General features: G+C 42.5%; 1 protein-coding gene across 3 annotated transcripts in view; it reads right to left on the reverse strand.

Annotated features, from left to right (window-relative positions):
- The window catches only part of fat1a (FAT atypical cadherin 1a), a 71,973-nt gene that overhangs the window by 38,460 nt on the left and 14,785 nt on the right, over positions 1-18,728 (reverse strand). For all 3 annotated transcript variants that reach the window (XM_084574114.1, XM_084574113.1, XM_084574115.1), the window contains exons 3-4: positions 15,633-15,947; positions 5,014-5,075 (exon numbers count right to left, since the gene is read on the reverse strand). In XM_084574114.1, coding sequence (XP_084430240.1) covers positions 5,014-5,075; positions 15,633-15,947 — 377 coding nt within the window. The remainder of the gene's footprint in view (positions 1-5,013; positions 5,076-15,632; positions 15,948-18,728) is intronic.

Genomic DNA, 18,728 nt, shown 5'->3' on the forward strand with positions numbered 1-18,728 from the left:
CTTTAAAGATCAAGACACTCTGAAATCCATCAAAGAGCAAAGCTTAAGATTAATAACAAGAAATTAAAAAAAGATGAAAAATGGAAGCACGTTTTTTTTGCCTTCACCATCCTTTCATTCCGCTTCGTTCTCTTTCGTGGGTTGACTGACAGCCAGAATTAAAAGCCATTCCTTTTGAGATTTGCTGCCAGTGGTCTTTTGTGAAACGCATGTGTCGCTTAAAAAAAAAAACACAAAAAAACAAATAGGCAACAGTAACGCGATGTTCTACTTTCTTTTGTTGGAGGAGAACGTGATAGCGTCTAACAGTCATGAAGCGCTACAAAAAAAGTGTTTTTTGAGGTTGTAAAAAAGAACAACTGTCCAATGAATGCACAACTTTGAATGTCAGGCAGATGTTTGTAGAGAGAGAGTGTGCACAACTTAAATACATGTCTCTTTGCTGTTTGAAGATAAAACATTAAAGTAATTAGTATAACAATTTAAGACAGTTTCTTAATGCTTTATTTTATATACTGAACCCACGGTTTCCTAAAAGGAGTTACCAGCAAAATGTGATGAATTTGACTTGAACATGATTGGTTTAATCAAAAACATGTATATATCTATGTTTGCCTGTGATCATGATAACTGTTACTTGCATTGCTGGCATATGAAGAACACATCAGAGCTAATTATTTTTAATTAGCTGCACCTATTGAGTCTGATAGCACCAGCTGCCCTGATTCTGTGCTGAGCTTGAAGACTAAGATTTTGAACTGCTAATAAACATTAACATGCTCTCAACTAAAGGCCGGGGGCTTCTTTAAACCCCAGTAGCAGCCGCTATAAAAGACAGCATCGAACGACTGCATCATTAATGAACCTAAATTCAAGTCATGAAACAAAGTGTTACTGGTGGCGCGGCGCGGCTTTCTAATTTGTGCCATGATGCAACACATCAGCGTGGCTTTGGACATTCGAGTGTACGGAGTGAGGAGCTTAATCAAATGGAAAATGCCACAGGCTGACCTGAACAAACACAATTTTTATTGAGTTCCCTGAAAAATCGGCCCAAGCGTTTGTGCGTCTGTGCCCTGGCAGAGATGTGAGTTTTTCTAGCTCTATGCTGCAAAGTAGTGTAGAAGGGCATCATAACAAATGTCACAGTCATTTAAAACCATCTGCTAAGTACTTCACTAAAAACAGTCAGGAGTCCAGGGCCAGGCGAGCGCCACTCGGCTCCATAGTTTCAATTACTAAAGTAATGTGTTTTTGTTTTTCCTCCCGGTGTCTGCAGCTGTCCATGCTAGACACATGAGCAGAATTAATTAAATGGGATGACAAGAAACCAGAGCGTGAATGTCTCTCTAAGGAATGATGTGTTGATGCCTATCCTGTGGCGTGTAATGAAGATTTCCATTATGATCGCAGGAGTTATTTGGCTGCGGCTACGTGCCTGATAGACCTCTTTCTATACTCCAAACGGTTACTTTGCACATGTTAGGCGTCATATGAAGGCTTGAAATAAGGTTAAAACTGCTATATGCGTAAATGTATGCATCACTTTGGAACAATTTTATAAAAAAAAAACTTTATTTGAGACAAAAGGCAAACTGTGCATAAGACGGTCTGAAAGTGCCTTAAAACGATGTAAGATATAGCTAACTGACCAAATAAAGTAATGTGTTCAGCGTTTAATAAAACTATCTGATAATAAGAATAAACTGTTAATGATATTGTTAGTCACTGTAAAAACATTTCTGTTACAGTGAGCTGAAGTAGGGCCGTGACAAACAAAATTATGTTTGTTGAGTTGGCCAGTTTGTTTTCATTGTTGGCAGTAGTTGGACCCCTGCTGGGACAGCGAAGCCCATTGGTAAGAGAGAAAATGAGAGAGAAAAAAAAAGTGGATGTGCTAAAACCAAGCAACATCGAGGTCAAGAGGACTCATACAGACAGTTCTTGTTTTTCACCTTAATCTGAACATTGCATTATACAAATATTTTTCATGGCTTCCTATTGAATCCAAGTTTCCCCTTCTGACCAGATGAATGAAGAATACTGCCACCTGCTGGTATGGAGAGTCATTTCCTCTATGAACCTGTTGAGATCATAGACTGTAGAAACATGAACGGCGGAACAGCTCTTCAAAAGTGAAGCCAAAGCAAGTAGAGCTCCCCCTGGTGACTGGCTGCAGTATAGATCATAAGCTCCACCCCCTCCATGTTAGAACTAAAACTTCTTTGGATAAGTTTCATTTTAGTTAGTTATTTGAAACAGGATGTGACACAATGGCAACAACCGGTTGCCATGCCAACCGCTCCGTAAAGCAGCCCGTAAGAGTTATAAAAAATGTAAAAACAAGTACAATGTATAATCCAACATTTCCTTGTAACTGGTGGCGGTAGAGCAGAGTGCAGTATTAATTAAATGAAAACGCGAGTGAGTCTGGCGGAAGTATGTTCGGGTTATCGATATTGTGCCTCTGCATGGCTCAACTCTCAGACCATACTGTGCAGACTCTGGCTCCAGAGTTACAAAATGGCGCTGCCCGTATCCCTGGGAAAATAGCATCAGTTTGGCCAATGCAAGGAAGTGGGGAGACACTGTCCATATTTATATACAGTCTATGCACCTTGCATTAAGATTCTATCTGGGCAATTTGATTGTGAGCGTAAAAGACAGGTGTGAACACCCCCAGGACACACTGAGATCGCATTTGAAACATCTGATCTCTGACCACATCTGGAGGTGGTCTGGAGGATTTATTTTCTGTTCAAACTGCACGTCGGACCGGTTAATACCATCAACGCCCCCATGACAATCCAACATTCACACCTATTTCCAGCTGTGTTAAGCCAGCTGTGCCGAGGAGACTGAGGAGCTGGGAATGATCTGAAAACGTGTACTGTTATCCTCTGTTTTTAAACAAGGGGGGTCTAACACATATGATGCCAGTCTATTGCTATTTTTGACATTTTATACGCTTACCCAATAGAAAAGGGGGGCTTGGACGATCGAGGATCTAATGTCTTTGTCAAATTCCCCATGCTGCATCTACTGCAAGCTGAGATAGGCTCCAGGCAGCAGACATGAAGATCCCATTCACCTCTGCTTTTACATTATAATGTGTTCCCTGCAGTCTCAGGCCTGAATCCTCAGCATGTCCTGGCATGTCCCACTTTTGCTATTTACCCACCCCCTCCCTCCACAGACTAAGGCCTCTGATCCTGCCGCTAGAGCCTACACTCAGACCATCAAGAGCAGCTTTGCCTTTTCTCAAATTCCCCCACTGCCTTTCTGCTTTTAGCTCTCTCTCTCTCTCTCTCTCTCTCTCTCTCTCTTTCCCACACAGACACACGACGACTACCAACCCCCATCCATCTCATCATAAAAGCTCGAAGGCCCCCTGTGCTCCCTCCACCTTTTCTTGGCATTTGGTGCAAACAATGCTGACACAGCCCCCACCTTAATTGCTCCACATGTTCCACATATTCCCGCATGCTTTGTCTCTTCTCCTACGACGAGCTTGTACAAAAAAACTCCAGCACCAGTCAGGACTTCGACTTGATTTGCTCGGATCGCACCTGGGCGACAAATTGTAGGGTTTAGGTGTCTGCGCTGCTCCGCGAATGTGCAGCCCAATAAAGAGCTTCCTGCCAAATTCCCAATAACCAACAGGCACAAACTTCTTAAGTTGCCATGGCTACGGAGGTCTTTTGAGGCTGTGTTCATTCAGCCACTTTCTACCATTTAGGTAAAAAGTTTCTTCAAACCTCTCCCCTCCAACCCATGCTCCAATTAAAGAGGAATGTAAAGGGAAAACTTTTAATTTGTTATTTTTTTTATTAGCTCTCTTTTCTTTTTCCACTGAAGTTTAAGCATTAAGATGAAAGTTTAGCAATAAATATTACAAACAAACCCAGGAATATTAGCATGAAGAGGAGTGTTGAATTTGGCTTGACATTAAAGTGTCCTAACGGTTTGAGCTGAATGTTTAATGTGGTTGTTAAATGTCTGTCTGAAAGCATTTTGTCAAATAAGACAAATGAACGTTCATGATCCCGGCTTAAGCGAGAATTTGATTATTAATTTCTTTTTTTTTTAAGACTACAAACACTACCTCCGACTTAGACACTGTACAGCTTTTAGCCACATGTTGGAAGAAGCAATTCAACATTTACAGCAAACCACTGGATGGGGGCGCTTTGAGTTTTTGACTCTGACGTCTTTTAGTCTTCCTGAATTCAACAGATAAAGCACCATTCTCTCATCAGCTTCCCCTCGTTTTCTTCCAGTTTTCCACACTTTTGTCCCTATCATTTACTTGCAGTCCTGTAATGCAATTAGTGCAGTGGAATGTACAATCACAGTATGAAGTTCGACGCTGCTCTGGCACCATATGCTCCCGTATAAACTGTCACCCAGAGATCACTGAATTGTGCGACTTTTAACAATAATTAAAAGGCGTCCAATCTGGTCCTCGTCGGCACCGGAAACACAATTAAAACGGCTATTATTAACCTTGGCTGTGCGGCGAGAGAGAGGGAGGGGAGTGTCAGAAGAGCATGGAGCCGAGCTCAATTAAAACCCGCAAGTTTAGACGTTGGCCTGTTGGTTTGACAGCAGTTTCCTGTCCCAGCTTGCTCCATCCATGAGACGGAACAGTGGGAAAGAACAAAGGAACAGTCACCAGGATCTCCCACACGCCTCCCACCTCTCCCTCCTACCCCATCCGGAAATCAGCACAAGGAGAAAGTATTCGGAAAAAGACCTTCTTTCTTGCATTTACAAGAGGACGTTATTTGTTGGCAGCACTTGGCACCCAGCCAGAGTTGTCTGGAAATGCCAAACCTCAGCGACGGAAAACAGATCTCTGGTTCAAATTTGTTTTTTTCTCCAACTGGGAACCTAACGTGCTGACTTTGAAACTTTCTGATTAGCACGTTGCTAAATAAATAAAAGAGCCTCACACGTGTTTCTTGTTATTGTCTCTAGTCTGATTGAAAAGCAGCCAAATGAAGTGTTTACCTCGAGAATGTGCTCATCTTGTTGCTCTCGGTCCAGTTTCCTTGAAGTGGTTGTTACCAGACCTGTGGAAGACAATTAATAATATTAATGGGACACATAAAAGAGTGCACCATATAAACAAAGAAGTCAAATCAACTGAGCATTTGTCAGTATTAGGAAAGTGATCACAAAGAGCCCAACTGAGCAGCTAGTCTATAATACCAAAAAAAAAAATAGCTGGATAATTGGATAGACATGCATGTCACCCTCAAAGTTAAAACATTTTGCAGAAGAGAAGCATCTACAATGTTTACGGCACAATTCAAACAGTGTCCCAAACTTATGACTTGTCTGAAAAGCACTAAAACATCCGGCCTAGTATTTGTGTTGCTCACAAATTAATGACAAAAATGGCAATTGTCCTACTTGTAAGAAACAAAACAGCAACACTCGATTACTAGAAAACTACTTCTAAATGAGACTGATTAAAAAAAAAAGAGAGAAAGAAAAACAAACCTGCCACTAACTGTTGGGTGACATAATCTGAACCCTGGTGGCTATCTCCTCAGACACCCATGAGTGAAGAGTGTTCTCCCTGTGGTCTTCCCAGTTGCCAGACGGCCCATTATACTGTCTTACATATGTGAAATATCACAAAGATCTGCAAATAGAGCCCAAACAGCAGCATAGCCTTGACACCCTACTTTCAGTTTTTCCACAAGCTGAATAAATAGACAGTCGGCCAGACATCACCCGCAACTCCGAGCGCTTTTTGCAACAGAGAAAAAAAAAAAAAAAAAAAAAAAACTTCAGAAAACAGATCTTGCTGATAGTTGGGGGCGTTTTAAGAATCTCTTTGAGCTCTTATAGTTCAGTTTAAGTAGGATGATAGAGGTTGTGTGACACTGATCACACAGAGGGAACTTTGTTAAGCCTCATTTGGACAAAAGTAAAAACTAAAACAAGCCTCCGAGTTCCTGGCTAATCTGATTTCCAATCAAGTTCACAAACAAGGGACGAAAAGAGAAGAAAAAAGGGGGGGGGATGGGTAGTGCTTCTCTGCAACATTATAGGCAGCATTCTGTTCTCACTCCCAGTGTAATTGCAACTTTGCAGAGACACTGAGTGTAGAGTAGACATGCCAGCTTCAACCGCACCAGAGCTGTCTGCTTGCCACACTGCGCCTGATTAGCATAAAGCAAAGGATTTCCGAAACCCAAACCCATCAATGGCACATATGCCTGCAACAGGAATAGCAGGCCACAACTTAGAGGTCCTGAAATAGCGCTCCCTAGCACAGCGATTGAGGCAAATGAGCGAGGCACTTTTGCTCCCTCTTTTTTCGTCCTCTGCTTCTTAGGCCTTATTCATGGCGAGCTGTAAAGATATACGTCCACTGATATCTGGTCAGAAGAAAAGTAACATTTCTTGAAGTTGCCGTGTTGCATGACGTCTGCAAGGCTTAGCCGAGGATCACCACAGGTTGCATGAGTTCGCGAGCTATAGATTACTATCATCAAAACTAATAGTTCTGCTGTGCCGCATGAAAACAGGCCGCGCTGACTAATTATTCATGTGCTTCAGCGAGGCCGGAGATGACGGATGGTAATGCTTTGAAGATCCCCTGCGTGCTGTGCTAGGTGGCTCTTCTCTCTGAGCGCGCATTGTGCAGCAGAATACAGATGACAACATTAACCAGGCCGAGTAGGGGTGTCTAATTTATAACTTCTCCGCAAATCAAGTGCCTAATCAAAACAACGCGAGCTATCACAACCGACGCAGTGCATGTAATGTAAGCTGTATGGGCTACATGCTGTGCTCCTCTGCAACACAACTTAAGCAAAACCAATGCAATAAAAAAAAGGGGCCTGCATCCCGAACCCACTATGAAAAACAGAAATTTGGTTTTAGTTCTGCCTTGCAAAGGCAAATGGGAGTTCTGAGAACCATTTACCAAACATAATTTAGACCTCAATTCTGCAGCAGCAGGAATGCTGGAAGATGAGTTAATGACACAGGATAGCATATTAGTGGTTTCCTTTTGTTTATGTGTGCATGTTCAAAACGAGGGTATATTTTGGTTCACGACGAGTCTCTCTTTCGCTTTCTCTCCAGTTCTACAGCACGACCACATCTACTTCAAAATAAGGACAGGGAATACGTTTAAAATCGTTGAAATAGAGTACAAGATGAAAAACCTGGCAAGCAGGAAAGCAGGAAATATGTCCATGTTTAATTCTGACTATTTGTTGGAAGTCAAAATAACAACAGTTCAAGTACAGCATAGGGAGCATGCTCGGATTTCATTACAATACCCTGATGAAATGTCAGTGTCTAGAGTGACATAAGCTGCAAGGGGTTTGGAAAGGTCTACTTCCAGATACGGTTGTGCCCTTGGCAACAGCAGGGTGTCGACCTACCAGCACAGCACAGCGACAACATTTCCTCCCAAAAGGTGTATTCTGAATGCGTGAGAAACAGAAAATACAATGATGCAATCCTCCAGTTTTCAACAGGTTCCTATTTTAAATCATACAAAGATTGTTCTACATGGATACTGAGTGGTCTAGGGTTGCAGCTAACGGTCATCAGCTCATTATTTGGTGTAAAAAATGGCAGTAAGTTGTGAAAAATGTGCACACTTGAAGATATTCAATTTAATATTGCGAAAGACAAAGCAGCACATCTTGAAACAGGAGAAACAGTTTCTAAACAATGCTCATACTCAGCTCTTGAATAGTTAGACAGCCTGATTCGGGGCAATGTGCCTCGGTGGAATTGTTTGTACGACAAGCTCAACTTTAGAGCCAAAAGAGTTTCACTGAAGCATTAATCCTGTTTAAGGTCCGAGAGGAAAAATCAAACGTCTGAAATGCAAAAAGTGCGTCGCATCTGCTGCGAATGAGTAAAGCTATTTTCATGCACGCTGTGTTGTGGCTTAAAAAGATTTTGTTTGCTTCTGTTCCAGTCAAGTCTGACACGCTGCCAGCTCACTGCCAGATCCCTGACCACGGGACTTGCCGCCCACTCTAATATTTAGGCATGGATTTCACTTTCAGAAAAACAAAATCACAACAAGTTCTTTCCAAAAAAAAAAAAAATCCCAACTTTAAAAACCATAATGTATTTAAACACATCCTGCAAGGCTCGGTTATTCCATGCAGGACTGTGTTGGCATTGGTGTTCTAGTCAATAAAGGTGCATACCTCCCTATCGCTACCTAAATGTTAAGGAACTATAAAATGACCGGTTAGCGAGCCAGAGCTGACCGAAGTAGTCTGCACTTCCAAGCCACAGCCTTTGTCACAACACACACACACACACACACACACACACATATACACTTACACACAAAAAGCCATCCTCAGGCGTGGGCTGAGCTGGGCCGACAGTAATTATAGCCATGCTGTTTTGAGAGGGGGAGAAAATCAACAGCAAAGCAGCAGTGGCACTCTCAACCATGTCCTTCAGCGCTAGAACCGCTGCTCCAAAATGGAGGCCTGGAGGGAGTTAAGGAGTTCAGGACATTTTTGGGGTGGTTCGTACTCGCACATTGCTGCTGTGATTAGCAGTCTCAAGAGTGACACACATTTAGCTGAGACTCCAGACAATCAGGAATGTGCTAGGAGTCTGCAGTGGCTGGAAAGGTACAACAGCAGTTTAAAGTCCTTGAGATATTTAGTGTCACCAAGGCTCTGGACTGTGACAAATCAGCATTTAACGCTATTTTTCTTTTGTGAGGAAAACAATGAACACAGACTGTCACAGTTCTTATGTTTCTGCAACCCCAGACGGCTACTTCAATATTATCTCCTTCACTGTGGTTTAAGTGTCTCCCATTCGTGCCTAAGACAACACTGTGCATCGTAGCTATTCTTGCTCTCGTGACGCCATCAATACTCTCAAATACCAACTATTCAAAGCCGGTCCAAACTGTGAAAGTTTAAATAGGGACTGGTACTTTAGTAGGAGCTGTGTGTCGCTTTTTTATACAACCAAGTCGCCATAATGCTGCTGGACAAGAGATGCTCGCAGCTCTGTTTTATTGCAAGGGAAAGCAATGCCTGGCATGGCATTTAAAAGTCTGTGCAGTCCAACAAATATCCTTTCCAGGAACACACAGAAATTAAACAAACCCAACCAACGCAGACCATGGAAGTTAATCCAAACACATTCATACATACATAAGGTCTTTGTGAATATGAGTAAAAGGCATTGAGAGGGGAAGGCTCTGTTTACACTGGGATTGAGATATCTCAGCACCTCACAGCTGCAAGGCTTATTAGTAATCTCAAAAGACAGTCCCGTCATGGAAGACTTGGTGCTATGGGGATTCAGGTTCCCTAGCGCTTCTTAAAGTGAGTGTTACATGGAGCAAATGAATGGAATGTTTGGAAGAAGCCAAGGCAGGCAATTTTGACCTCTGTGAATCCTGATATATAATTGCTAGAGAATGATTTGACTGTCATGCATGGCGTGCACAGGCATAGGCAGTATTGCATTAGAGTCAGAAATAACTGGTAGGAACTTGCTAAAGCAGACATCTGACATCTAGCCCTGCAAGCAGATGCTAGCCTCCAGATTAATACATATTTCAGGAAGATGTGCAGATGAATTCTGCTGTTCCAACTTACGGTGCGACAAGGCCTTTGCAATGTGTCCTTCAGGTAACAGCTGCCTACACATTCACTGACAGCAGTCCTAGAAGCGGTAGCCTAATACTTGTCATTTTTTTCAAGGTGGTTCTACATCCTCCACGTCTGAGATGCCTGCATGTGTGGTTCACTTGAGTGGGTGAGAACACCCTAATAGCCTTTTGATGTGTACCAGGCAAGAGCACCTTGGTCCATTAAACAGAGGTGTCTCGGAGCACTTCCGCTTTAACCCCCGAGCAGGAGCACGTTAAGTGATAAAACATTCAAACTGAAGCACTTCCCATTGTAAATGGACTGTGCAGTGATGGCTTAATGTCAGGAACCGTGTTTAATCTGTTGTCAGACGTCTGATGCTTGTGAGCTGTGGTTTACCTCCCTAAACCTCACTGTAACAGCGACAGTGATAGCAGTGCATCGGTCACCAGAGCCCAAACTCTAAATTAAATTAACCACGTTGATTACACAAATGGTTGTAATAACTAGGGTGTAAAAAGAAGGCCACTAGGTTAAATCCTTTTTCTTGCATTTAGCTCATGAGTTTGGTCACCTCGAAGGTCCACACTTTCCTGTTGCGTTGTTGTAAAGCTGATAGATGAGTAAAAGTCTGCTCATCCTTCGTTTTTATAGCAATGTCAAGAAGATCTCCACACAGAAGTGTTGGAGGAATGCTTCTTAATTTAATTTTCTAATCTGTGTTCATAGAACTCAACCAAGAGCCAATAAATCTTCAGGCATCCACAATACCAGGACTGTGGCATTCATGAAAAAGAAAACGAATTCCACATTTATAAAAAGACATCACGCAACAAAGGTCTCAGATTGGATTTGTTTAAAGATAATGTGTTTAAAAGAATAAAGCTACCATGACCACCCTTTGAAGTCTCGAGACAAAAATCAGCAATATTTCCTTTCCACCTTTTCTTCTCATAATCTCTTTCGACAGCTTTGACAATTGTTTGCCCTCAAATCACCGGAAACATCAGGAAGTTGTTGGAAGTATCCATTTCCTATCTCACTTCCCCTGATAGTGGTTGGGGCTTTGGTAAACCACTGATAATTCCAGTATGTGTGTGTGTGTGTGTGTGTGTGTGTGTGTGTGTATTCTTCTTTCCCCAAACAGAGAAAGCGTTCCTGAAAGTTCATACGAGCACCGCATAAAGTGAATGACTCGCAGCTGCAAATCTCAGGGGCTGCTTGCCTTTAGCCAAACACACATAAAACCCGTCGAAGGTATACAAGCTTGCCAAAGCATTACCTACAGAACCCCTTTCTTATAATGACAATGAGTCGCTGGCTTCAGGCGGAGAAATAGGGATGGGCTGAAATCTTTCAATACGACAGCAAGAGCTCACCTGGATCTTTGTTCATTTGTGTTTAACCACTGGAATGAAAGCAGCCATAAACGGCAAAAACAATCATGTATAGACAGCCATATCCTATTATAGGCATGTTCTTGACAGCTTTTCAAAACAACATTGTCTGGTGATGAATAGAGAGGAGACATTATTAAAGGGCGGAGGCTTCAGGCATTTCGAACCAGAAATTGCAAACTACACACGCCTGATGATAATCTACACTAAAACGCCAATGGACAACACTGGGGCAATTAAAAAAGCATTAGAAGGTACTAATACTACGCACAGAAAGGTGGGGTATGTATAACAGGACGTTGAGCAATGAGTATTCAGTAAGATAAGATAGATATCAAAGAGATCTTTGCTCCTGCCCTCTCTCCTTGGCTTAGATATGGCGCACTTCCTGTGTGTGTGTGGTGTGTGTGCACTTGTACAGCTATCTTTCTGAGGACAAGTTCTACACCACTGGTGTGTGAGGACAGTTTGGCCGGTCCTCCCTTCTTTACAAGGCTGTTTAGGGTTAAGATTTGGTTTTATGGTAAAGGTTACAATTAGTTTATGGTTAGGGTTAGGGAAATGGTTAAGGCTCTTTTAGAGTACTGCGGGACATAGGCGCTACAACCTACGCACATAGCCAACGAAGGTGCGAGCCATTTATACATGTGAGCTCGTCAGTCTGACTCACTCTGTAACAACGGCACCCAAATGCTAGTCAGCGCTGTGTCTTTTTTTTGCCAGTTGGGTTAATTTTTGTTTATACTTCCTGCTTCACTTTCAACAACGGCTACTGAAACTTTCGCCGATATTTCGCTGAAGACGTGTCATGCAAATGTTTGTATCTCCAAAGTGTCTCAGTTAACCTTTCCTCTATGTGTTTTATCTTTATTACTCCAAAACAATCAATTCAAAAATTGCGGAGGCGGAGAAACGGCGTCGCCATAGCGCGTAGTTACATTTCCGGGGAGGTGCGCATCAGCTAGCTTCAGCGGCAATTTGACACAGAAGTCTAAACCGCCTATTAGGGTTGGGCAGTTAGATCATTTGGGTTAGGCTAAGGGGGCTAAAGAATGCATTATGTCAATGAATGTCCTCACTAAGATAGCTGTGTGTGTGAGTGCGTGGTGTGTGCTCAGTCTACTTGCTGTGCTTGGTTGCCCTTCCCTAACACATGCATGTCCTGGCATAAGACCTCTGTTCAAAGTCCACAAAGTCATTTCAGAGAGAGAGAGTGATTCACCAGGTAATAATCGCTGCTCATTCTTCCACAGAAAAGTGGGCAACAAATGTCAACCTGACATGAACCAGTTCAGAGTGCAGCCATTTCGCATAGAGAAATAAAAGTAAACAGCTAGTAGGCCGGCTGTCTCAAGTGCTCCGTGTGTTGGCCGTCATATTAAAGTTACACCCAAGAAGTAAACAACATTCGATTACTCTTCAATACAACCAAGTGACATTTAACACACAGCTCATAAACATGCACGTGCAGTTGTCTCACATCCTCGTGATCCTGATTATCCAGGAAGTTCCGTTCTCCTTAGCTGCCAAATGAGGCCTGAAGAGCCAGGAACAGGTGTGGTCCTGTCTGTAGGTGGGAAACAATCTGGGCCACCAGACAACAGAGCACTGGTTCATCTTTTCAAATGTTAGACCGGCATCGTCTAAATTCACTGATGTCACGCTGGTTTAAAGCACATTATTCATATCTAGGGCTGCAACAACTCGTCTACGTCATCGATTACACTACCCACTGACACACTGATATAGAAAATAATTGATAGATTGGTCAGCTAACTGAAAAAATAATCGTTTCCTGAAGCCCTATTCATATCCAACTGACTCACACAGTTTTCTCCCCATACGCCTTTTCCCTCTCCTTTTCAGTCCCTTCAAAAAGCAAAGCTGTATCACTCCGTCAAGTTCTGAGCTTTCAGATGTTGGGACTGCAATAGTGTCTCTTTGCAAGAGAGTAGAGCTGGAACATCCAAAACAGCAGGACTTGTTTACCTGGCAGAAATAAAGTAGGTCTAAGCCTTTCATCCTGCGCTTTGCTGAGCCAGTGTGGGACAGTGTGGTAAAAGGGCAACTAACGCCACCCAAGGCGTCAAGTGAAGCCTTCATATTTGTTTGAAGCGAAACCGGCTGCCTGGAAGCGGCGTAAGACTGGAGCGCATGACAGAAGGCTAGCTAGTTAGCTTGGAAACACATGCCTATGAAGTTCCATAACCCACACAAAAACCATAGGCCTTAACGTCTTTTCCTTTTTCCCACCCCTTCGTGGAGCTTTGTTGACGTGCCAAGACAGGGCCTATGTTTCCAATGCAATATTTAGAACATATAATTACAGAGACTTGCATGTTGTAAATTTAAACATTTACAAAAACCTGTAATATGCGGTGAGAACGTCATATTGAGTTGATAATGCAGAGAGATATCAAGCTATTTCGAACTTTAATACCACATAAATAAATAAAATATATGTTGTTTGTTTTTTTATTCTTTTTTAAGTGGCTCTCTGTATAACTCACAGTCTCCTCTAGAAGTCAGCTACACTAGGCTCCCTGTTTTCTGTCCCCACCTACCTCTTTACCTCCACTAAGAGTGGCAATCTTCAAAAACAAGATAGAAAAAAAAATCAAAGCAACAGAGCAGTGATTCAGTAAAGATTTTTTTTGTCTAAACCCGTCTTTGTTGAACCTGACTCAGAGGGCTCTAGTGTCCCACTGATTAAAGTTTTAACATGCTTTGATATGCATGAATGGCTCTCATCCTTCTGCTTCAGCTGAACCATTTTTGTGTTCAGTGAGCTCTTCTTCTTCTTTTCATCATTAAGAAAAAGATACACATAAAGATGCATGAATTTTTTTTAGAAGTTTTTCCCACAGTGGACGCTGGAATCCTTGGAGCAAGAATGTGGGCTAAGAAAACTTTATTTATCTGATAAATAAGCGATGCACTGTAAGTTTACTGTGGGCATATGTGAAAGTCCACAAACAACAGCATCTGGGCTTGAATCGAGGAATTACTTAGATGAATTCATCAAAGTTGAAGGTCATCTCCACTGGGGCAAGAAAAAAGAAATATGGTCTCGCAGCAAAATGAAATACCCACTCAGTGCAATACCTTCTTCTTTACTGTCAACATTCCTTTCCAGCAACATGTTATCATGGCATCTGTAGAGGCATATAAAATAAAGTATACCAAAGATATAAAAGGGTATTTTCTCCACTGCTCAAGTTCTGCTTTTGCTGTTAGTTATGACTACTTTGTTAGAAGAGAAATACTATCCTTTTTCAGCATCCCAGACTTTTCTTATCTGTATGTCGAAGCCGATCTTGCCGTGCATGCAGACAAAACAACAAACGGTATGTGAATACCTTTAGTTGACCTTTTTCTTTCTCATTCTCATTTGTTCTTTTTTTTTCCCCCTCCCCATTGGGAAGTGCCCAGCGTTACAGAGAGTCTTGTATGGAAGGCATGCTACATGATGAATCCTTATTTGGTCAGAAAATTCACATTGCCACTTCCAACAAAAATAACTCCAGCTTGTTGATGCGACTACCTTGGGAAACAGGACCACACACGTTAGTGAAGACAAACTGGAGCAACTGCTGCACTACCGATTCTACATTTCAGTCTAATGATCATTTGCTTTCAAGGCAAAGAGAGCCCTGGGTGTAAGCTAGGAAAGAAAGAACAGCTAATTCAGTAACTAGCGCTTTGGGAGACTGTTTAACTGGCACATTACTTCAATCTGTGTTGGTTAACATAACTGATACCCTTAGTTTATTTTGCATTGTGAAAACTGATCTCTTAGCAGCACAAGATGCAGAACAAATGAGATATGAAGACTTAACAAGAATCACTTTGTGCATCGACAGAAAACCTCTGCCTGCACATGCAGCTTCACTTTGCACCTATTACAAGCCTCTTTTTTTCTGCCGTTCAACTAAACATAGCATGCTCCAGCAACTTTGAAAGGACCCAATGAAATATTAATCATCACACCATTTCCAGAGTACCATACGAGAACACACTTTTGAGTGTTAGAGTGGAAAAGCCCCAGTGGGCTCAACCCACTCCTCTTCTGGGTGAAAAACTGTGTTCACACTGCTCTTCCTTTGCACAACAAAGGAAACAGGAACCTTGCAGAAACCCTGTGTCAGCCATGCACATCAGTATAAACCTGGCCTGGAGTCTCAAAGGATTATTTAATATGTACAGCAATCTTTAAATCTTTGCCTCGTTTACTGTACTTGATGCATTTAAATGAGGAAAGTACATGCGTTTTTTTCGAGCTAAATTCCTGCTCGCCATTCGTGTTCGTGAGGATATCTGCAGTGATCCCTGCTAACATGAAAAGCAGGAGATGTGACCTTAGCAATGTAAGATCGTGTTGCTGTTAATATTTAATAATTTGGGTGTACATCGGGAAAAGGGCTGCCTTTCATAGCCTATAAGCAGATTTCTTCGTGATAGTCGAATGTTTTTTTTCACCAGTAAGAGCCCATATTCAAAGTTAAAATTTCACCTGAAATACAGTATAAGCTCACGGCACGCGAGCAGGGACTTCTTGTTCAGTAGACTGAATTTGCAGAGAAGTTAATTTCCACCCCAGTAACAACAGTCTTACCTGTTCTGGCGTTGATGGCAAAGAAACCCTGGGGATTGCCACTGGTGATCCTGTAGGTGAGTTTATCACTGGACTTGGCGTCTGGATCGACTGCGTTTATCTGGATGATCGAGACATCTTTGGGGGAGTTCTCCATGACAGAGGGGTAGTAGACCGGTTCGGAGGTCTGCGGTGCATTGTCGTTGACGTCCTGCACTTCGATGTAGACCTCGACAAAAGCAGAGAGCGGCACCACGCCGCGATCCATCGCGTAGACCGTCAGCCAGTAGTGAGGTGTTGTCTCGTGATCCAGCAGTTCTTGTGTTCGAATGACACCTTAAAAAGACAGAAATAAACTCATGTTAGGGATCATTGTTTTATGTGCAACACATGACCTGGGTCTCACATCACAGCATATGATCTCTGGAATTAATGTCTGTCAATAAAGAGAGCAGAAGCTTGAAGAGCAGCTGGCGGCGGAGCAGGCAGTTGTCGGGGCTGGTGGAAGGCCCTTCGCCTGAAACATGTCAAGGTGGTATCTTAACAACGACCAGTCGGCGCTCTCCTGTTTACATTTCACTGCCATGTGGGGGCTGTAACCTTCAGCTGAGCAAACAGAGGAGCTTTCAGACACATATACACTAGTTGTATAAGTTTACAGTGGTTAAATTGAAAAGTGGTGGATAGGAAGATACGGCAAGCTAAAATAAATAACGCTATATATGAAAACACGGGACTGACAAACGTGCATTAACACGTTTGGAGTAAGTGTGCTCCAAAGCAAAAATGGTTCTTGTGAAATCAGTGAATCTTAATAAACACGCAATTCTATTTGACACAGGACCTACTTGACTGAAGTGATAAAGGACTAGTTTAGATGTTTAAATGCTTGGCTAGCAGTTCCGTTATTTCAGAGGACGAGCTAACTGTAAAGTTCACTGGAGTGAATTTGCTTTAGAGCTTTTCATCCACATCTGACCCCACTTAAAAGCACTCACCAGGTGCTCAGCAGCTACAATGAACTGTAGGCAGGGATAAGTGTGAGTCTTTAAGCAGGGGTAGGTGTTTCAGTTTCGGGGACGAGGGCGCGTGCACACGGCTAAGTTTCCGCCCTCACTCTTGAGAAGTCTTCCAGACTTCTATTTGTTGTGTTACGTTTCACTAGGACCAACTTCTTTCTGCTTTTACTTTACACAAGAGCAAAGCTGTCACAATAAACCCGATGCTAGGCAATGTTTCTGTAAACAAACAGTGATCCTGCTAACAGTTCAGAGGCGGCAGTGGAAAGGTTATGATACGACTAACGAATGAGAACATTTTCGCCAATTATCATCAACATAAAATTCTTCCGTGTGTTTGTGCTGCTGAGTTCCTGTTGACTGTAACGCATCCGTCGGATAATCAAACAAAATCACACAGCAAAAAATCAATAATGAACGAGTTGACTTTTTTTTTTTCCTTTCGGTGCTTTGGCAGGGTTAAATATCCTCAATCACAGTAAGAACAAACAATAAAAGGTTCACAGAGGGAAAACAAAGAGCTGCAAATATGGCAACAACAGAATATTATCCGGATAGCTTGCGCATTTGGTGTCCTATTATTTTAGCAAGCACCAAATTTAATGCCAACATAAACACACAAATATGTCCCAGACTCCGGAAACCATGACAACCTTTATAATAACAACCATTTCCATGTCGGTCGTATCTATAAAACCTTAACAACTGCAACAGAGTTTTATGAAACTAAATGAATCATGTCATCGGCTGAATCTATAATACACCTCCAGTTCCCAGTGGCCCAGATATGAAGCCTCCACTAAACCTTCAAGAAGCATTTCAAAGGTTCAAACAGTTTACATAGGATGCCTTTGTGCTGCTGTCGCTTTTGTTCATCAACTGTAACCTGATGATCTGTGACGACGGGGAGCGTTACTGAGAGCACACTGGCTTTTTGCCTTGGGATAACGCCCAACACGACTTGTCACAAAATTCTCAAAACAAACGACGGGAGTTCGGAGGCACAGCTCATTTATTCTCTCGCCCCGCTTTACCTCAGTTTCCCTGCATTTTCTTCCTGGGATCCTCTCTTGTCATTAGTCATCATTAGAGCTCTCTCTGCTTAGCTTGGGGCTCGCAACAAGGCAAGTAGTCAGCCATGGGAAAATAAGTAGGTCCCCAATGTTTCCTGAAGCCAAGAGTCCAATGGCAAAGAAAACGCTGGCCAGTGTATCTAGAATGCAAATTAGACAGCTTTGTATAGACAAAGTAATGGCTTAAAGCTGAGTCGGAGAGCGAAAAACTGATAAAAAGATAGTGACTAAGTTAAATACTGACGCTGACAAAAAAAAAAAAAAAAAAACATGCAGGAAATTGCAAGTGTTCAACATAAATAAGAAAAGATTATGCGAGGCGTCCTGAGCAGAGACACCAAAGGATATAATAAATGTTTCAGATAGCGGGGAAGCAGCGGGAAAAGGAGAACATTAAATAAAGAATGTTGAAGATGAGAATAAACGAGCAGGTGAAAGTGGTGAGAGAGGTACAGCAGAGCGAAGGTAGTCAAGTGTGCACATGCACGCGTGCTAATAAGACAAAGCACAAGACGGAAGACGAGGCAATCGGGAAAGTATGAGACATCTTTTGTGCTCCGGCCAAGGAGAAGCCCATGCTTGACTGCTCCTCTGTTTGAGTGGCAGACGCCAGGGCAACAGAGCAATTTTCACCAGGGTCATGCTTTTTAAGCGTGCAGCTCTTAGCCCCGTAGCTACCAAAACACAGAAGATAACTTCACATTTTTGCAGTTTGAAACACTGCGACGAAAGCAACTGTCCGCACTTTCCAGTTCTGTTTTGTTCATATTTATATCAAACTGACCTGAAAAGTATAAAGCGGCACATATCTGCGGCTATCTGCAACGGCCTCTGGATGAATAGTTGCTAACAAAGCACATGAAAGATGAATCTGAAGAATTCCGCTGCCACACCCATTCTATATACCTAGCCTACCCAGTAAGGAAGAAACAAAACCTGCCCTTAGGCCACAAGAAAAAAAAAAAAAACAGACTGCGCAACAGCCTCTGCCAGATTTGCTTTCCGTTTTTCTCCCCCCCTCGCTC

The sequence above is a fragment of the Chelon labrosus genome (assembly GCF_963514085.1).
Source record: "Chelon labrosus genome assembly, chromosome: 2".
Taxonomy (NCBI): domain Eukaryota; kingdom Metazoa; phylum Chordata; class Actinopteri; order Mugiliformes; family Mugilidae; genus Chelon; species Chelon labrosus.